Consider the following 22,209-nt stretch of genomic DNA (forward strand, 5'->3'; position numbering starts at 1 on the left):
AAAATATATTAGTGAGGATAATTACATTTTATTTTTATTTTTTTTCAGAATATTATTTTAAAACGATGTTGTAGAGTCTAGTAAAATTTCGATGTCAAAAGTATCTATTTGGTTGTACAAGGTCATTTTTGGTGGGTGAATTTTTTGCTGCATTCGTATTGTATTTCGATAAATGAAAAGGTTATTTTGTGGGTCTGGTCCGCCTAGGTGGGATATTGAAATAAATCGAGGAGAGTAGGTCTGGGCAGTCAATTTGGCCATGAAGTATTTTATACACGTTATTGTCATCATCATCCCCCTTTCCGAACTCATTTGTACATAGCGCACAGTATTCATAAACAAAATGCAGCGTAGTTCAATCATCTGCTAGACGAAGTTAAGGTGATCAGTCTTACGCTTCAGGTACCAGTTCAGGAGCATTGCATTTCATAAACGTTAACTACCATACAATGAGGAGGACTTATCTCCACTTGATTTCCTTAGTCAGGATTTTTATCTGCGAGCAACTATCAAGTCAGCAGCGCTTGTTCAAGGCTCTGGTTATATTTTACACACAGAACTGTATTCTTTTTCACGGCATAATAACCCAGGAAAACACTTATATAGGTGCGTTATCACTTATTTTGGAATTAGATTAGGTCTTGGTTCGTCATACCAAATTATTGTCGATGTTTCTTGAGCTGTCACTTTGAAGTTTTGTCAATATTCAATATGTTTTCGTTTATCGAAAATAATATAATTCATTAGCAATTTATATGTTAAGTGTTTTAAAAATGAATACGTAACTCTCCACAGAAGCCAAGCAATTTACTGTACTTAAACAAATTCACTGGGAAAACGAAGGTTAGTTATAAAAATGTAACATTTCTCGTGGACCTTAACTTGTAACATTGACATGGTTTTTCGTGCAATTCGACACATTCTAATCCAACCTTTGCTCAGGTAGAATAATCTTACTGTCGGTGTTTATTTTTTAGACGGTTATATTTAAAACGCGAATCCATTTAGAATCACGTCTGAATATTTTTAATAGACTTTTGTTAAAATGTAATGTTTAAAAAAAAATGTTTTCCTTTTACAGACAGCGTCATCAAAATTCAAGATTATGCTGCGTTTTTCAAATGTAATTAAATATATTATTTAATATGAAGAACACAGATGCGAGTCCCCTGAGATCTATCGTCACTATTACAGAAAAGAAATGGAATCCACGAAAAAACAAAATTTCGTTTTTGAAGTCAGTTAATTTGCAAGAATTCATTTCTACGCGGTTTCCTTTGCGCCCTCCGAGTTGCAGAAACACTAGAGACGAATCGGAAGAGGAATGGCAGACAAATATAGGAAGTGGAGAACTTTCTATCACAGAAGTTTATCCTTCGTCCGCTCAAAACATTCTCGGCCGTTTATTAAACAATGTCATAGAGCAAGACCATCATTTCTCAAACCCTTTTAGTTTCAGTAGTCTTATTTCTGTTGCTCAAAATGCAACAAACAGTGTGTTGGATCCGATTCGAACGAAGGAGTGTTGCATCGGCGACTGCTTCGGTTTTTGCGAGCATGTCTGCACCGCAGGCGAGCTGCGGAAATGCTCGTTCTGTAACTACGAAACTCAGCATCTTAGTCTCCTGAGAACCCATATGAAAATACACACCAATGAAAAGAAGTATGCGTGCGATTTGTGCGATTACAGTACGCGAAAGTCGTACAGCCTGAAAGCGCACAAACGAACACACACCGGAGAAAAACCGTTTGTTTGCGATCTTTGTCCCTTCGCTTGCAATGACGGAAGCACACTCAAAAGACACAAATACACGCACACCGGATTCAAACCGTTCTCTTGTGATAAGTGCGATTACAAATGCACGCGAAATAGTCATCTTCAACGGCACATCCGAACGCATCTATTTACTCACAAGTTCGAATGCGACAAATGCAGTTTCTCGTGTGATTTGAAAAATGTTCTAAGCACGCACAAACAAATACACTCAGATAAGAAACTAATGACATGCGCCGCGTGCGGTTACTTCACAAATGACAGGAGTTCGATGCGAAGACATAAATTAATCCATTCCGACGATAAACCGCACGCGTGCGATCGGTGCGAGTATAAATGCCGAAGAGGCTCGCATTTACGACGCCATCTCAAATCCCACGAGCGAAAAGACATGTTGAAGATTCTAGAAGAAACCGACGTAAATCCTTTGATCTGTAATGACTGCGGTCTTTTTGCAAATCACCCCTACAATTTAACAGTGCACGAGTGTTCTATGGATGCGGACAGACTGTTTTATTGCAACCGATGCGAATTTAACACCACTTCATCCGGAGAATTCAACACGCATAAAGCCAATCACTACAAAGGTCGACTTCCGTGCGGTAAATGCGAGTTCACATGCGACACGCACAGCTGTCTTAAAAAACACATCGCGAGTCACTCGAAGAAAAAGAAATACTTCTGCCGCGATTGCATCTACAGCACCGAACACTTTTCATCCATGCGGAAACACAAACTCAACCACTCGGAGAACTACCGACACAAATGCGACATCTGCTCATACTCTTCGAAGAGACTTCTCAATTTGAAGCGTCATAAAGAAATACACAGTAAAAATAAAGGCGACAAACCTTCCGGACACTGTATCGAGCACGCCGACGAAAAAGACATTGAATCAAATGACAATCTCCGTTCAAATCACTGCGATCTTGTTACAGACGAAAGAGATTTAGTCAATTTAACAATCGATAGCTTAATTGGTGGAGCCGATTTGTCATCTTTTAATGGAATCCCTGAAATAATTTATGACAATGACTCGGAAAATAATAAATTAGATAATCATATAACGCCGAGTCTTGTTGTTACGGAATTGGGTTCAAAAAAGAAAAGTTTAGTTAGTAAAAAACGCAATAATCATTGTGTCAAATCTGAAATTAATCTAAAAAATGATGCGAAATTGTTTTCTGATATTTGTAATAAGGCCGTTTTGGATGTCTTGGATGTGAGCTTACAAAATAACAATAATATAAAGAGGCAAATCGGCAAGAACGATGTCGAGATTGGGGCTTCGAATGCAGGAATCACAGCTGTCGATATGTAGCGAGTTTTTAAGGAGTATTTTCAAGTTGTTTTGTTCGCTGTGTGAGTGGTAAGTGAAATTGAATTGTTTAAAAAGTACAATAAATATAAATTTAACAATGTCAAAATAATTCCAAAATTAGCTCTTTACTTTAGTATATACTCGTTTATTAAATTTGTTTATGGAGATCTTAAATTGTAATGTAAACATTTGATTTACATCGCATAATATTATATTTTACCAAGGGCCCATCTGATGGGAAAACGATGCATCATATTGCTTTAACACGGCTCAAATTATTCTACTCTCTGAGATCTATCACACGGTATTTAAGATTATTTTTTATGAGACTTCCTAGCCAATTGGCAACTTGGCGTAACTATAGGAAAGTTCTGTTTATATTCCATAAAACATTGTAATGGCGATTACCTCAGTTCGAGATTTTTTTAGATGCGTTGTTTTACCGTCTGACGAGCAAAAGAACACATTTTAAAAATTTATTTCAAATATCTGTACCTTAAAAAATAAACTATGAGAGTCACATTGAACGAAATGTTCAAGAAACAAGATTTTGGCACAAAATATAACTTTTCAACCAAATTAGATAAACAATATTTTCAGTTTGTCCAAATTTTTGTATACAGGGACTGGATTCAACTCCCTGGGGAGCTGTTAATTTTAACATATTACAACAGAGATGAAGAACATTTTAGAGAAGGTAATATAGAAGTCTAGGCATCTACAGAGCTTACGACCTGTCATTGGCTGGTTTAAGTGGCCACTTTACATACTGTGTAACATTCACCATTCTGCCCATATTTAAGCATCTATATTCCTTCAATTCTTGTCCTTCAATCCTTCTTGTCCTTCAATCCAGTTTTTCAAAAATTTGGACATACTCAAAATATTGTTGATAAATCCACCTGGTCCACGAAGAAGTACAGAAATTAAAAAAAAAAATTCAGGCGTTGCCTAGTACTCGTATGTAAGTGAAATTATTCAATTGGATAATCTCACCCGCATAAATAAAGGTTTCAGCTCTTTAACTGCACAAACATCAACAGATGAAAGAATTGAAGGAATATGGATGCTTAAATATGGGCAAAATGGTGAATATTATATAGTGTGTAAAGTGGCCACTTAAACCAGCCAATGACAGGTCATAAGCCCTGTAGATGCCTAGACTTCTATGTTAACTTCTCTAAAATGTTCTTAATCTCTGTTGTAATACGTCAAATTAGATCATTTAAATATATAAAGAACTTTCAAGATAAAATAAAAAGCGTTCTTAAAACTTGTAGCAGATAAAGAAATTGTAATTTTTGTCAATAAACTGTGATTATTATTTATTATTAAAAAATATATATAATAAAATAGCATATCTGGGACTACTGATGTTTTTTGCATTAAAACAAAGTGGACTTGATTTTTATTTCAACTCAAAAAAGCATTTTTATGATGAAAGAATGGTGGTGTTATATTCACATACACGCTTATTGCGAAAATTTCTGCATTTTTTACTTCAAAACAGTTAAAGGTGGACTCCCATGTTTTGTCCTCTAAGGTACAGATAATTACTATAGAAATAAAAGATAGTTGATACTGAAATCCACAACTTTTGAATAACCAGTGACCGCTTTATCGCTTTAGCGACATTTTCGAGACTGGTATCTTTACTATAAATTAAATGTATTTAACTTTCTCATATCCAAGTGATCATTCATAATTGAAACCACTGAACCATGTCATGTGCTTATGGATTCTACGATTTTGCGCTCTTTCAATCTCCGATTGTTCAGATGTAGTGACCTCAATTGGACGTCCAGAACGTTCAGCGTCTCTCAAATTTGTGTGACAACACTGAAATCCTGTAAACCATTCCTTTATCATTGAAATTGATTTATTAAACTTACCCTTGAACTCAGGCGAGAGTGCAAATCTGAGACAGGCATAATTGATAAGATTAAGAAAGGGTCACTGAGATAGTTTGGTCATCTAGAACGAATGGTAAAATGGATATATATGGTGAGAATGAACGGTATTGTAGGACGAGGACAACAAAGAAAGATCTCATCGCAAGCCAGCACTCTCGCAATCCGTTCCGCTGAATAAAGCCAAAGGATCGTCATCGACGGCCTTCTAGGATGGCGGGAGCCCGCAAAATTGAGTGATTTTAAATTGGAAAAGTGGAATATATATTTATAGCTGAAGTCAAAAGTGATAATGTTTTTAATCTAGTTGCTAAAAACATGAAAAAACTATTACCTGACGCTCGCAGTGCAAGCGAATGGACCGCTCTTAACAAAACTCGGAGACCTACTGGAGCTACTGACATCTGGGCTGGTATTCCAAACGAAATTATAGCGCGGTATAGCGCGTTTTTACGTACTAAATACGCATTATAGCGCGCTGTAAACGCGTTCGGAATACCAGCCCTGGCAGTGTAGTGTACTTGCTCTTAGTTGTTGGCCTGCATAACGCGTAAAATTGTCTCTCACTCATTAATATACCTGTAGCATTGAGAGTGAGACGTGAGAGACAATCGTTGTTTGGTAATTTTGTAATCCGTTTTCACTTTCATTTGTCAGTGCCTGGAACTGGAGTGTGTAGTGGGGGTAAGGGGGAGCTTAAGATAATATGCATAGACAACTCTCCTTATATTTCTATCTGTGGCCTGCTGTGGCATTACCAACATTAAAATGAATGCATTACTCGTAAACTTCTGTGACAAAATTTATTACCAACTTACGAAACGATCGTTTTTGAAAGACCTTATTTTCCAAACGAAAATAATGAATGAAAATATTCATCATAAGGGCTTATATAAACACTAGGATAATATTTTATTTGTGGAGTCGGTTAAATTCGATATTCCTCCCGAGTGATAATACCCTATTCTTTATTGTTACGGATTTTGTATAAATAGATTTTATTTTATAATAAAGATACCAGTCTAGAATATGTCGCAAAAGCTATTGAACCGATCACTGGTTATTACAAATTCATGGATTTAAGTATCATTTCTATAGTAAATGACAATGAACTTCCACCAACAATTTTCACCAAAAAACTTGAACATTTATATATTCTAGGCTTTCTATTCCTTTTGTTTTTATTGGAAATTGCTGTACAATTTAAAATTTCTACAAAATTATGTTTAGACTGTATTATATAGTATAATATGTATCTTTTTTGGGTGATCCCGTGTAAGTTGGATTCGTTCCGACGTTTCGGCTAGCATTGCAGAAGCCATCTTCAGGGCAAACTGTGTTTTGCAAAAAAATATGTGTGTATGTACCAATAATTTGTACTGTATCGCAGTCGGCAGTAGGCACATTCCGTGTCATTTTTGTAGTGTGTGGTGCCGGGAACCATGTTGAGTTTAATCGCAACCCGTCGTCTTTGTTTATGTTATTCGGGTGTTTTTGTATTTAAATTGCCTCTTTTATTATTCGTGCACTGTATTTTCTAGGTTGGCGAAAAGATGTGCTGTGTCTATAAAGTGTTGCGCTATTGCGGATTTTTCAGGGTGTCCAAGTTTACCCTGAGGATGGCTCCTGCAATGGTAGCCGAAACGTCGGAACGAATCCAACTTGGACGGAGTCACCCAAAAAAGATACATATTGATAACAGTGACTATGAAAATCTACGCACCTATGTATTATAATATTATGTTTTTCAGAGTTTTATATAATTTATTTTAAATTATAATATATTTTATTAATTTAAGTTTTTAATGTTTAAACAGATGTATTTTAAGTATTTAACCCTCTTAAATATACCATTATCTCAAACAGAGATAAAGGAATTATTAGTGAATGTGGAAATATAGACATTTACATGGATTATGACCTGTCAGTGGCTGGTTTAAATGATCGCTTTACATTGAATGTTAGTAAATAATTGTATACTATCAGGCAACAGTCCACGAATCACGGCCTAAGTTCATTACGAGGAGTACATTTGGGCACCCAGAGTAGGGCTTCGGGACCTATTGGGACTGTCTCAACTCCCAGCCTCGCGAAGTCATCAGCTGCCTCATTACCGTTGATGTTTGAGTGTCCGGGTACCCAAATCAATGCCGAAACAGCTAATGACGGTTCACTTCTATAAATGCGTCTTCAATATTCCCTTCTTAAATATCCGTGACTCTGTTGAGAGATAATTATATTTTAATGTAATTTGAATGGTCTGTATGTATGTACATAAATTTTTAAATGTTGACACCGATGTATTCAAATCAATTATTATAATAGACAATATTAAAATAATTGCACCTAAGTTGCTTTTTTGCTTTATATTAGGTGTTTCTCTATGAATGTGTTGTATTGAAATGGGTGGTTAAGAAGGCAATTTATAATCAATATTAAATATTGTAAACTGGTTATATTTTAAATATTTTACTGAGCCAGTTCAGTACAGAATAACGTACAGGTAGCCCCGTTGAGTATGAGGGATACATTTCTGACAAAATTGTACTTAGCAAATTTCATACTCATCTACTAAACAATGAAAATGCACTTTATTTATTGATATAATTAACATTAATTTAATGCATAATATGTAATATGTAATTAAAGACAGCACTTATTCGTTTGTACAGTGGAACCCCAAAATTACGTCCCTGTAATTTGCATTTTCCCGCAATTTATGTATAATCATATATTAAAATTCTATGCGTATAATTTTTGAAGTCCGATTTAATTTTGAATTTTTTAGCACATTAAAAACCCAGAAACCCTGACAGCTCGAGAGTCTGAAGTTAGTTTCTATCACTATACCAACTTTTTTAAAGTTAATGTGTGGCAGTTTAATATTGTGTTTTGCGAACATTTATTGCCGCAATTTTCGTGTTTTTGACATCTCAAGAGTCAATCTCTCAATTATTAATCATTATTCCAACTTGTTGGTCGGAAAAAATTGCAATCCCCGCTGAAAACTGACAGCACAAGAGTCTGAAGTTAATCTCTATCATTATACCAACTTGTTGGTAAGTTAAATCGATATTCAAAATGATTGCCGCCGTTTTTGTGTTTTTTTTATTGTAATTCTGCAAACAGTTCATTGTGTTTTATGAACATTTATTGCTGCCATTTTCGTGTTTTGGTTGTAACTTTAAAGATGGTTTACTGTGTTTTACAGACATTTATTATTTATGAATATGATATTCAAAAAGTTGCAATAAAAAAATAGGTCAAGCATTGCTGCATTTTTTTTTTCACTATCCATTTACTTTTTTTTTGTCGATCCCTCAAAAAATGTAATTTAGGGGTTTTACTGTAATTGTCTTCGTTTTCTTCTAATAACTCAAGACATTGACTGGAGATACGAGGCCTTTCCATGAACTTTTATGGCCAATTGTTTTTTCAACTGATTCCACGTCTAATTCTTGGAAAACACTCATATTTTTATCGCAGTATTTTCTTCCAACTCTTCGTTGGTTATTGGCTTATTGTGAACTTTCAATAGGCTTACAATATCCTCAACCTCAGCCCCCTTAAGGCCCCTGTTAATGGCCATGCGACTAATATCTTCAGTTATGCCTTCAATGTTATTTTCCACATTGATGTCTTTTTCCATAATATATTTCTATAAATTTTTCCAGCCGCCCTTCATACAAGATGGGCAGGCTTCTTTCCATGCTTCTAAGGAAGAAAAATGAAATGTAAATTGCGAAACTGCCAAATTTAGACTTACGACAGTACATTTACTTCTGGGGTGTGATTTGTTGAGTTGTGTGCATTTTTCTCTTTGGTTACAACCTGTATTAAGCTGAAAAATTTATTTCTGGGGTTCGAAGTATCTATTTTATTTTATTTTAATGTGATATTTGTAAAAGTCAACCAAAGACAATGTCGGAGTCACTATTATCTTTTTAATTTGTGCAAATGCCTATCTACTTTTAAAGTTTATTTTTAATTGGTTGAATACTTTAATATATATTGGTTATTGCCTATGCGAAAATATATTTTTATTGACAAATATAATTTGTACCACTTTTGTGTTGAAAATTATTTAGTAGTAAGACATATGATTATATTTAGTTAATAAGTTGCAATATTATTATATTCCTCGTTTTAAAATGTACTTGAAAAGTGGTCCCTTCTTTAGAATTGCAATCTCTCAAATGAAACTATGCATGCATTAAGGGCTGAGCTGTGCTAAGCTATGGTTTCCTAAGAGAGCAACCGTCATGTAGCGGTAGAAAACGACATTTAAACATCTGTACTAACCAGATAGTTCAGGTTTCCCAGAGAGCGTTGATTGCGAGCACAATGTCAAACAGCTGTGCTGTCATTTACACAACGGCCATTCAGTTTTGAAATGTTTTTTTTGTGCGGTGGTTTAACATTTTTGTGTCTGAAAACGAGTGCGAACGTGATTCGGACTATTCAAAATGACGAAATTTTTATTGATTTTTTAAGAAAATAATGGAAAATTTGAAACCTTGAAACGCGCACTCTGTAGGAAGATTTTTAAACATCTCCCTCATCGAGACCCCTCATCTTCCAAATATATATTGTTTTAACAACACTACAGAAGGCAAATCATGAATTTCCTGTATGTAAACAATAAAATATCAAAACACCTAAAACACTGACTGCCTAGCACGGATGTCAAATTGCTGACAGTTAGGGAAATAGAAGATGACCTCATTTCCCCACTCAGAAGCGGTGAAAACGTGGAACCGTGGAACGTGGAACCCTAATTACAAGCAGTTACTTAGTACAGTCAGTATTCTGTTTTATATTACTCAGCGCGTAATAAATACACATCAAAGCATAAAGTCGTTTTTTTTTCTGTCATCTCCAACTGAGTTAGGAGTTCCCTGCATGCACAAGCATACATACCTCCTTATAATTTATTTAAAAATAAAAAAAACTGTATGAATACCTCACTGGGCTCAACCAGGTCGAGGCATTCATTTAAATTATGCTTATGGTGTCTTAAAAAATGAACATAAAATAATACATATTCTTGCATACTTAAATCTATACAAACATATTTACATAAATTATAGTAAAAATTAAAATAATAATATCATTAGTACAACACATACATAATTATTGAGCAGAGAAACATGCCACTGTCGTGGGCTATTTGGCACCTCTACATCGGCAAGTTCCTGGTAGCTCAACATCTGTATAGTGAGAAAATATATATGACAATATCACAGATAACATTACACTCATAAAAATACTGTGCGGGTATAAATACAAAACATGCATAATAATTTGATCAGTCTACTCCTTTGATGGGGTAACGACCTCAAGCCAGTTTTCGGGTTTAAGCTAATGCTAAGTTTGTCTAGATTGTTCATTTTCCGCTGTAGTTTTTTAGTAAAATGAGTTGATCAGTTAATAAAATTAGTTGATCGGTTAATAAAATTAGTTGATCGGTTAATAAGATTTAGTTGATCACGGTCGCTAGATGACTGCACTGCTCTCTTTAAGTTGACATCTCCGGTCACCGTTAAGACAGCCGTCTTGTTACGCCCACTGCCTCACAGCTTATCATGGCCTCTAGATAACGGCACCGCTTTCTTAGGAAACCATAATGCTGGAAAGATTGAAACTAGCCAAACTAGAGAACATTTCATATTCTATGTAATTAAATATTGTAAATGTACATATCAAAATTCAAGATAATCAATATGTTATAATAACTTTTAGAATGTGAGGAAGCAGTCTGTGTGTAAAGATAGTGTGATATGGCATTGGATTCTCCCTGCTTATGGAAATGGTTTTGTTATTCCTAGGAATGGATCATTTTTGTATCACGAACATATTGTATTAATTTGTTATTCTTGGAGTCCAAGCTACTTGACTGATCGGGGCATATATCATGGTTCCATAATTTGGGACCTTTCTGAATTGAACCACATCCTTTATGTGCCTATATCTCATGTACTGCTGTTTGTCGAGTTCTTCCTTCAAAACAGCATCCAAACGGTTTTTGAATTGGTTGACTGAAATAGAATGGACAACTAGGTTTGGCAATGGAAGTTTTTCTTGGGGTTGAGGTAGAATTCGGGGCGATAGAGCTTTCATTTGTAATGTTATTTTACCTTCACAGTCCACATTACCTATTGGGTCAAATAACCCGTAAAGTAATGCTGACTACAATTGTAAAATAATAACACTTTTTATACATATTCCTACATACAATACATTCAAATAGTCTATGTCAGAGGTCAACAAACTGCGGCTCGTGAGCCACATGCGGCTCTTTAGCCACTTTGACCGCGGCTCACACAGAGCGAGTTTCACCTTCATTTAATTTAGGTTGTCCACCGGTTCTAAAGAAGAACTCTAAGGAATATTGCCACTAAAAGTTCCAACAGGTGGCGAGAATATTGCAAATGCTGTCATTAAATGTATGGAAAAACATCATATTTAACTCGATAAAATTGTTTCAATGATGCAGATAGGGCAAAATGTTTTTTTTTCAATGTTTAGAAGTCAAAAATGAATCACAAGATACTTCTTTATCGTTGCATCAATCAACAAGAACCGCTTTGTGCGCAGACATTTCAATATTCAATATTTGAAATGATCAATATTGTCATCACAATTTTAGCTAAAGCTTTTTATCATCGCCAAATTAAAGAATTTCTAGTTAAAATGGAGAGCGAATACGCATATTTTCTGCTGCTTATGTACGTACTTTATTTTTAAGGTACGTTGACATTACAGAAGAAACAGTTTAAAACATTAAGGAATTTGGCTCTCAAAGGAAATCTTAATTTAAATTTATTTCAACAGAGAAGGAAAACATTTTTGAGAAGGAAATATGGAAGTCTAGGCATTTACAGGGCTTATGACCTGTCATTGGCTGGTTTAAGTGACCACTTTACACACTGTGTAACATTCACCATTCTGCCCATGTTTGAACATCCACATTTCCTCAACTCTTCCATCTGTTGACTTTTGTGAAGTAAAAGAGCTGAAACCTTTATCATGCGGGTGAGATTCGTCCGGCTGAACCAAATCACCTACTAGGCAACGCTTGAAAACAATTTTCCAATTTTTATACTTCTTTTACTAGGTAAAATTTTAGTTGAATTAAATAACGCTACATAAAGACAAGTAGTGATTCATTAAAATCATATTATGATAATTTGAATGCATGACTTGTCTATTTGTAGCATTCATGGAACTCACAAACGCTGATTTTAACTAGTTGTAGCAATTACCCCACGCTAGGACATCATTTTTTCAATAGTTTGGACCCAAGTATAGTTATAGTACTTAGAACCTACATATTTTTACTATAATGCTTTTTAAATCCGTACCAAAAAAAAACTTCCTACCAAAAATTCTATTTCTTTCACAGAAATACCAAAATTACACAAAAAGATATATTTTTACAATGTTTATTAGATTTGAATGTACATAATATTGAAAGATATTACATATATGTTTACTCTGTTCTTAACCCATAATATAATTTTATTATATTTATAATGCAAATGTTTATGTGTCAGAATATGTATGCATAAGTTGTGATGTCTCATTATTCTTTTTGTGGTTTTTAAATAAATTATATTTCTCGTAAATGGATTTTGATTTTTATGTGAAAAGTATTTTATTTTGTGTGCACAGAATAATCCACCCGAGTAACATACGTACTGATCCTCTTTACACACAATGATAATTCGGCCCCTTTGAGTCAGAGAAACGTATCATGATTTTGTTTACTTTACAGAGAGGCAAAAACCGGTTTCAAAAGTAGTCAAAATTTAGCATATTTTTAAACAGACAAATTTATAAAAAAATAATGATATGTTAGTTTTAAAAAATCCGGACCGCCAGAAAAAGCCAGACTTTAGAATGAGCTACCTCTTCATATAAAAAATGCACCTTCCTTGGCAACTTTTGAGAAATACATGAAACATTATGTATTTCCTTCTTTTTTTTTATTCCTTTTTTATCTGGATCCTCTTCCAGTCTTCTTCCAAACTCATGACCTGATCCCACATTCCTCATTAAATAATGTGTACAGAAAAAGTGTTTTTATTTCTAAGTTTATAAATACAAGCTCCATCTGCCCACTAAAAATAGCTGTAATTCAGAAATAATTTTATTTATTTATTCATATTTTTCTCTTACAAACTATAATTAATAATAAAAATTATGTGACCTCACTGGGGTTACTCGTGCCGAGGACACTTAACAATATACGTTTTTTGAAATATTTTTACATTTGAGAATAAACAAAGAAGACTAACTTAATAAACAGAGATAATTACAGTCTTAGTCTTAAACACTACGTATTTATGTTTAATTATGTGTATTTATACTATATTTTGTTGGACCGGTCTATTATTAGGTTGGCTGAAAGATATTGCCTTTAGTAATAATCCCGCCATAGTTAAAATATTTCTGTACTTGAAGTTTTAATAAAAAAATATGAGATAAGTATTTGGAGATTCGTTAAGCATTTTCAAAATAAGGTTTTTACAATTAATTGTACATACCTATATTTTGGTTTGTTTTTAAGTTTCTTTAATCTCAATATTTGCTTAATTTATTCTTGTTTTTTTGTGATTCTTATAAACCACATCCTGTGGACATAAAGGATACTGGCCCAATATTTTGTTCTGTATGTCTATATAGACACTTTTACTAAAGGTACTTATATAAGTATTACTGGTTATCTGTTATTGTTCTTAAAATGTATAAATATATATTTAATAAAAAGATTCAAGACAAGTTCTCGATATTTACAAAAATATTTCAACTTTCTGCAAGTAGTAAATAATTTGTGCAGGAAAATGGGAATCGAGTTGCGGTAGATTGGAATTTGAAGCTCGGACCTTTGATTCGTTGGTTCACAACCCGGCTCAAATAAAATTACTTTTTATAGTTCCCGAAAGTTTCTACTAGTTTTGAAAAAAATATATTAAGATATTACTACGAGAGATACGATAAATTAGAGCACAAACTGTCAAGTAGGTTAGTACGATTACAAGCACATTGTGTTTTAAACCTTAAAACCTACCAAAAACAGATATGCGATTTCTAGAACAAATTTGTAGAAAACCCATATTGAAATCGTTAAACGGTGATATTTTGAAGGTGTCTACAAATCTGCGCACAAAAAGAGTGTAAAGAAGATCTAAACTCTCTGCCTACCCCTGCAAAACAATGCTCATGATGGTAAGAGAATTTATTATACTATGCATAAAAGATATTAATACAATAGTTTGTAAATGTTTTGAATACAATTTTTTTAATTGAAAAATGTATATGAAAATTGTGCATTTTCTAATTTTTTTTAACCTTTCCCTCACTAAGCATCCAAAAATTAAACATGATCCGAACGGGGGGACCAAACGACCCCAGCACCTACTTGTATATGGCGTCAGGAGAATAAAACGTTAGAAGTGTTTATGACAGTTCAACAATTTATTCATGTTTTCGCATACACATATTTTACTCATTCGTGCATTTTATTCACTTTTGTTAGTTTGCCGAACGCTTATAATATACCCTTGTATTATTTACGTCTTTTTTTGTTTTAATATTAAAAATATTAAAAAACAACTACTTATTGCAAAACAAAAACAGAAAAATGTTTCATTCTATCAATTTCATGATTACAAAAAAATACACGGCAAAAAGCTTTAATAATACTTGAGTTATCAAATTTGAATCGGTCCATGGGGGATTCGAATCCCCCCCTTCGGTCCAGCTAGGTTAACCAAAAAATTTAAATTTCTATAGCAACTATTATTGGATTGATTCAGAAAAAACTTAATAATTTTATTTTTTCATGTTTTATGGTGACTTCTAAATATTATAATAGTAGCTGTAACTAAAAAAAATATTTTTTGCAAAAATAGCACGATTTTTATTTGGGTTGATCAAATTTTAAAACTAAACTTTTATAAGTAAGAACTTATTATTAAATTAGCAACTAATCTGGCAGCATTGATCAGCTGTAAAAACGGCGTAAACATAACCTAAACATTTGACAACCGCTCAAAATGTCTCAAATCTAAATTAAAAATGGCTTTGAGACTAAATTATATAGTTAATGTATTGAAAAATCAAATGAAACAGTTGAAAGTATCTAGATATTTTAAAGAAAAACCCACTTGGATGCCACAAAGATGCCTAACGACTACGAACAGTAAGCATTTCGTATTGTGCAATGTTTAAAACATTACTATTTGACAATACGCAAAGTTTGAATCTATGTGTAATTCGCCTCTTGGTTTTGTTGGTTTTAGTTGCATTAATTTGTTGTAAATTTCAGAACTATTTCACGGAGAATACGAATGGCAGGACCCGAAATCAGAAGATGAAGTGTATGTATACTTTTACTTATTTAATTATTCGTCAGCCATTCGTTGAATAATATTATTACAATTTTTGCACCACGCCATAGAATTAGGAATAGTCCAGAAACCGCATACGCAAATCAAACAGAAGGCGACTAAACTACTCATAAATGAGTAAGTTTACGTTTTGACCCATTAGTTTCTTTGTAGACGTCGCTCAGTACGCAACTCCTGATTTGAATTCAACTATGCCGCGTTGTGTCCTTTTAAAGTGTAGAAATACTGCTATGATCTTAAAGAAACAGGATGTAATCACATTTAATGTGTAATTAGCGAATGAATGTGTATGTAACAAATGCATTACTTAAAAATTGAATTATTTTTCCATCTGTCAGATTGTCGAAGAAACAAAATGAACATTTCGTTTACATTTTTTTTTGTTGCACCACAACAGGCCAGGAGGCCTAATTACAGTGGTGAATTACATCACAGAGCACCCAGGCTTGAGAAAAATCACATTTTTAATTTTTGTGTTCTCACCGGGAATCGAACCCGGAACCTTCCGTGCGTGAGTCAAGCGTCTTGACCACTACACCACGGAGGCCGCCAAGTTAGTGTATCCAGGGTAGTATTTTTTTTTTATCCTACTTTGCTCATCTAATGAGAGAACTAATGAAAATTATATCTCGGATTAAACAACTCTATCGTAGACATTTGACCGACATTATCTTTTAAACGTCAAATATTATTAAACATGATATAAAAATATCCGTTTTATGTAAAATAAAATTTGTTTTATATTTTCAGTTTAAAGTTCATTAATTAAATTACTCTTATTCAATGACCCTTTACTTATCTACTCTGTTGTGTCAATCAATATCAAAAATCACACCCAAATCCCGCATCTCAGTAACTGAATCCAATGCAGTGTTACCGATTGAGTAGTCAAATAAAATAGGATTTTTTATCCTGAAAAATCTCATGATATGGCATTTTTTTATATGCAATTGAAGTTTGTTAATAGAACACCATACAGATAACTTATCTAAATTATTTTGCAATGTAGCACAATCATCAACATTGTTAATAGTCCTAAAAATCTTCATGTCAACTGCAAACAATAATACTTCGACTCCTTCAAATATGTCAACTATGTCATTTATAAATATTAAAAACAATAATGGGCCCAGGTGCGATCCCTGTGGAACCCCGCTAGTAGCAAGAAAAGGATTTGACAAAGTATCACTGTAAGTGTTCTCTCAGTCAAATAATTTTCAAACCAACACAGCATTGGACCACTTACAGTGTATTTTTTAAAATTTGTTAATAGATTATTAAACTAAGCCAAAAAATTTTTGTATTTTTTTTACATAACGTATTATCAGTGCTACGATTTTTTGAAGTTTTGTATTTCTGAAATAACTCCGCGTGTGACGTCAGAGTTTGTTCTCTGTTAGTTCTTCCCATTGGTCCGTTTACGGTAAGCTAACCGGATATCCTTCACAGCTGTCACCATTCATATGAACCAGTGACGTCAATCAAAGTAGTGCGTTTTTATTAAAATTGTTTTTTTTTTTTTTTTTGTACATTTTCAAGAAACTTTTCCGTACAATTTGTTTGTATCCAATTTCCCATAGGGCTGAAGTTCCTCATTAATGAAGCTTAATGGTTTTATATCTTTAGATAATTGTTGTGGAAAATATCAATAATACTATAATAGGTTGGTTTTCTTTTTAGTTTTAATACATGATTGCATTATTATGAATAAATTTATATAAACATAAATGAATTTTTATATAATATTTATATTTTCAAGAATTTCAATTTTTTTTTTAATTTAGTATTTTTTTCCAGTGTAAATATAACTTATATAGATAAAGATGGAAACAAGCATCGAGTGAAAGGAAAGATAGGAGATAATGTTCTCTATCTCGCTCACAGATATGGAATACATATGGAGGGTGAGTATTGCACACTTTGTAATTTTTACCACAATAATAAATAAATTCAAAATGTTTTTCCACAAAGTAAATGCTGAAACAATAAATAATATGAAATGTCACTATCTAAATATTTTAGTTTTTCCTTCTTTTTTTCTTCCCATCTCCTCTCCTCTCTTTATAGTATAGTGTTAATATTTTTTTAAGTTAATTTTTGTTTTTAATTTTGCATAAAATTTTAAGATTCAGTATAATCCCTTAGAATATGTCCATGTGCTTGTAATTTTCTCAAACTGAACGGTTTGGGTAGATAGGAAGAAATTGCCTTAAGGCAATATGCCCGCTTTTATACGTATACATATTGTATATGTATTTAGAGTGTTAAATAAATCATGTTTTTAGGGGCGTGTGAGGCGTCTTTAGCCTGTACGACTTGCCACTGTTACGTTCTGGGGGAGAGTGCTGATAGGATCCCTCCTTCCAGTGAACAAGAGGACGACTTGCTTGACATGGCACCGTTCCTTAAGGACAACTCTAGATTAGGTACGTAACTATTTCAGTTGGGTATATAAAGATTTAATTAACTTTTAATCGGGGTGTGGTTCCGTGGCTAGTGTCTCAGTAATCTAGTGTTGTGAGTGTGGGAAACTCTTTTATCAACAATAAATTTGTAGTCACAAAGTTGTTTTACCGGCAGGACATTACATAATTGAAAATACATACATTATAATTCTATAAATATACAATTGCCTTACGTCTAAAACCACGAATTCCTCAAATAACTCGACGCTGGGGTACCTTAAGGTCTTTTTTAAAATGATTTTAACAATCAATTTTGAAGCAGACTCCAAAGGTAATAATTATGATTTTATAATGAGGATTTTCAGTGTTTTTAAAAAAAAATTTAGACTTAAATAGACTATCAAACAAAAGCCAAAAAAATAAATTATGTATCGTATTATCGTCGCTATGATTTTTTAATGTTTTGTAATTTTAAGATTCATAGCCTGTCACATGTTCGAGTCAGTGAGTTTTCCTGGCATTTTAAAATATCTGTCGAAAAACGCTAAAAATTGAAAAACATGGCTACCCAGAAATCGTAAATCTATCAGAACATAACAACGCTTTAGATTGGTTATTGTTCACCCGAACCTGTGACTTTTCGAAGTAGTTTATTTTTAAACAATGTTTTGAGTATGTACAAATGCTTGCAGACTGGCTGGATTTCCTCCCTAGGGAGTTATTCATATTTAAATTTGTCGCAACAGATAGGAAAAACATGTTTTTAGGCGTTGCCTAGTAGTTGAATTGGTTCAGCCGGACGAATCTCACCCGCATGATAAAGGTTTCAGCTCTTTTACTTCACAAAAGTCAACAGATGGAAGAGTTGAGGAAATGTGGATGTTCAAACATAGGCAGAATGGTAAATGTTACAGTGTGTGTGAAGTGGGCACTTAAATATTTTTATGTTTTTTTTATATTTTTTATTTCCTTTTTTAATTACAATAAAAAAATACCATATAATCTTTTACAGAATATTTTATTTTCTCTTTCTTATGTTACACAAAAATATTATAACTGTCTATTTATTATAGGAGCAAAAATTCATTGACATTTTCTTGTATACCCACGAACAGACCATGCCTTTGTGGGATTTTTCGTTTACTATTTTTACTGTTAATATGTATTTCATTGCTATGTGATATGCTTTATTTTTTTAATACTCTGTTTCACTTCTTATGTGTATTGTAAAAAAAATAAAAATAAAATAATAATAATTTTTAAAAACCAGCCAATGACAGGTCATTAGCCCTGTAAATGCGTAGACTTCCATATCCCCTTCTCAAAAATGTTTTCCCTCTCTGTTGCAATAAATTTAAGTAGTTTATTTTTATTAAATTTTTCATACACTTTGGAGAAACTCAGCTGTACAATTAAATGCTCCAATTGTTACCGCTTGTAAGAAAACATTTTTGTATCCAATTTCCCCAGGCACTGATCTTCCTCATTTATAGATTTCTTCAAATGAATGCAAAATGTATAAATTCCAGGCTGTCAGATAGTTCTCACTAGGGAATTGGAGGGGATGGAGTTACAACTACCGCAAGCTACCAGAAACTTCTACGTAGACGGACACAAACCAACACCGCACTAGAAGAATGAATGAGAATGTCGTGAACAAGTCGAAATAATTCATTATAGTCCTTAAAATATAGATTCGTTAAAGTAACAGCTGCCAAATTAATGTCCATCATCATTATTCCCTTTCCCACTGCATTGGTACACCAATCGCAGCGTATCTTGATCATTTTTGTTACATGAAGGTAAGATGATCAGTCTTAGGCATCAGGTACCAGTCCAGGGACTATTTATTTTTATTTTATTTATTAATTACATTATACATACATTTGTTAAGGACATAGACAGTTTATAGCGACACAATCAGGAACGACCCATGTCTGTAAACTTGCTCCGACTCCTTAGAAAATCCGTGTTGAGTCCGGGCACTTGTAATGCATTCATAACCATACATTCACACACATATATATTCGCACATACATATTTATATTATATTTTATACACACATATGCATATATATTGAGTTTATACACATCATTGATACTTTATACATTATTACATTTTACATTTATAAATACATATTAATCATTTACCAGTTAGTCCACATTTGATCGCAGAAATCCATTCCCGTTTGAGCAAACCAGTTACTCAAACCAGATTTGAATTTCGAAAATGACTCATATTTCTTTGTTACCTGATCTAGTAAATTAAAAATTCTTGGACCTACCACAGAGAAATGTCTCTAAGCCAAAGATGTTTTACTTTTTGGTACGTAGTAATTTAATTTTGAGGAATATCTTGTTATTATTTCCTGTTGTGTTCTTTGTTTACTACTTGTGGTTCAAAAGTTGATCAGACATGACTTATAATAGATTTGTCTAATTGAAAGGACTTTGGCCTCTTTAAACAAAATAAGTAATATAAAATATTCTAGTGTGAAAACACCATTTTAAATAAATATTTCATATCAACCATGTCGGGAATCGAACCCGAGACATCTTCAATGGCATGCAAACGCGCGGACCATTACACCACGAGGCCGACAATAGTGATGGGAAATTACTGATCACTGATCATGTACCGATCAAATCGATTTTATCAGTTTGTTTTGCAAACATGAAACTCTGTTTTTAAAAATTGATATAAAAACGCCAAAACAAGCCTATTATAGTGTGTTTAAGACAATTATTCACCAAAAAATAAGACATTCATACTTTTTTCATGAACAACATCAAGTGAATTTTTTTTTTTATTCAATCAATTTACATTGATCAATTTGTCCCATCTCTAATGTTTTTACAAAATGATGTAACCTTGTAAGAACGTCGTTAATAATTAGGTTTATTTTTGTTTTTTTTTTTTAGTTTTAAAGCTGATTTTATACATTTATGTTGATTTATATGTCAAGCATTGTATTAAAAAAATAAATTAACATACCAGATATGAATGATTTTTCGTGTGTCATTATAAATCACTCCTTAGACGTTACTACAAAGTTATGTCGTCACTTTTTCTGACAACTGTCATTCTAATCAAGCTATATTTTAAGGACTATAGTTAATAACTTATATTTTCATAGTTTTAAGTTATAAATCAAAACTAGCATGTAGCAGACCGAACATGATCATTTTGCCTGTTTTATTTTATTTGGGAATCCATATATTTTAAACAATATTTTGAGTTTGTCCAAATTTTTGTAGACAAAGACTGGATTCAACTCCCAAGGGAGCTGTTAATATTGACATATTACAGCAGAGATGAAGAACATTTTAGAGAAGGTAATATAGAAGTCTAGACGTCTGCAGGGCTTATGACCTATAATTGGCTGGTTTAAGTGGCTACTTTACGCACTGTGTAGCATTCACTACTCTGCCCATATTTGAACATCTATATCCTTTAAATTCCTTCATCTGTTGATGTTTGTGAAGTTAAAGAGCTGAAACTTTTATTTATGCGGGTGAGATTCATCTAATTGAATTATTTTACCTACATACTAGGCAACGCCTGAATATTAGATTTTTTCAATTTCTATACTTCTTCACGGACCAGGTGGATTTATCAACAATATTTTGAGTTTGTTCAAATTTTTGTAAACAAGGACTGATGAAGGAATTGAATGAATATAGATGTTGAAATATGGGCAGAATGGTGAATGTTACACAGTGTGTAAAGTGGCCACTTAAACCAGCCAATGACAGGTCATAAGCACTTCTCTAAAATGTTCTTCATCTCTGTTGTAATATATTCATATATTTTCATGTAAAAAATCTAAATGTTTCATATTTTCTTTACTAACTTTGTATAATTTTCGGAAACCTGTTATTGGTTCTGAGTTTATTATTATTATTTTATAAACATACATGGCAAAAATGCTTTTATTATATAAACATATTTGGTTTAATTAATGCATACAATACTTTTTATTTTTTTTATTATATAAATAAAACACGAGTGATACTTTAATCCACAAATTTGGAATATCCAGTGACCGGTTTCATCGCTTTCGCGACATCTTCGAGACTGGTATCTTTATTTAAAAGTTAAATGTATTTATACAGAACAGAGGTAATACTTAAACTCATTAAAATAGCATTATATGCATTCATTAGTTAACCATAGAAAATTTGTCAATAATGATCCTTAAGATAAAAATAACTTTATTTAATTTACTTACATATAACTTTGAATTATGTAGCCCTGTAAATGCCTAGACTTCCATATTCCCTTCTCAAAAACTTTTTCGTTCTCTGTTGAAATAAATTTAAATAAAAATGTATTAATTTATTTATTTTTATAAACCGGGGACTAAAATTATACAATAAACTAC

General features: G+C 32.9%; 2 protein-coding genes across 3 annotated transcripts; both read left to right on the forward strand.

Moving 5' to 3' along the window:
* The first annotated feature begins 651 nt into the window (after window positions 1–651).
* LOC148283445 (uncharacterized) lies at window positions 652–6,671 on the forward strand. 2 transcript variants are annotated; one of them, XM_088243834.1, is made up of 3 exons: window positions 652–843; window positions 1,082–3,143; window positions 6,547–6,671. In XM_088243834.1, exon 2 carries the CDS (start codon window positions 1,146–1,148, stop codon window positions 3,093–3,095), a length of 1,950 nt encoding a protein of 649 aa, XP_088099960.1. In that variant the 5' UTR covers window positions 652–843; window positions 1,082–1,145; the 3' UTR covers window positions 3,096–3,143; window positions 6,547–6,671. The 2 variants fall into 2 exon arrangements, with proteins under 2 accessions (XP_088099960.1, XP_088099959.1); XM_088243833.1 differs by lacking the exon at window positions 6,547–6,671 and having other exon boundaries at window positions 1,082–3,603.
* An 8,347-nt stretch (window positions 6,672–15,018) lies between these two features.
* On the forward strand, window positions 15,019–19,604 carry Fdx1 (Adrenodoxin-like protein 1, mitochondrial Ferredoxin 1). The gene is made up of 5 exons (XM_088243844.1): window positions 15,019–15,212; window positions 15,339–15,390; window positions 17,218–17,324; window positions 17,706–17,846; window positions 19,355–19,604. Exons 1-5 carry the CDS (start codon window positions 15,089–15,091, stop codon window positions 19,456–19,458), a joined length of 528 nt encoding a protein of 175 aa, XP_088099970.1. The 5' UTR covers window positions 15,019–15,088; the 3' UTR covers window positions 19,459–19,604.
* The last annotated feature ends 2,605 nt before the right edge of the window (window positions 19,605–22,209 follow it).

The sequence above is a fragment of the Micrasema longulum genome, unplaced genomic scaffold (assembly GCF_059751315.1).
Source record: "Micrasema longulum isolate JH-2025_06_02 unplaced genomic scaffold, ASM5975131v1 h1tg000237l, whole genome shotgun sequence".
Classification (NCBI taxonomy): Eukaryota; Metazoa; Arthropoda; class Insecta; order Trichoptera; family Brachycentridae; genus Micrasema; species Micrasema longulum.

Bases quoted from the DNA above. Each gene is read 5' to 3' on its own strand.
- LOC148283445 (XM_088243834.1), top strand. From the start codon at position 1,146: ATGAAGAACACAGATGCGAGTCCCCTGAGATCTATCGTCACTATTACA.
- Fdx1 (XM_088243844.1), top strand. From the start codon at position 15,089: ATGGCTTTGAGACTAAATTATATAGTTAATGTATTGAAAAATCAAATG. The intron at 15,391-17,217 runs GTATGTATACTT...ATTTTTTTCCAG, and splicing joins CCGAAATCAGAAGATGAAGT to TGTAAATATAACTTATATAG. The intron at 17,847-19,354 runs GTACGTAACTAT...TATAAATTCCAG, and splicing joins TAAGGACAACTCTAGATTAG to GCTGTCAGATAGTTCTCACT.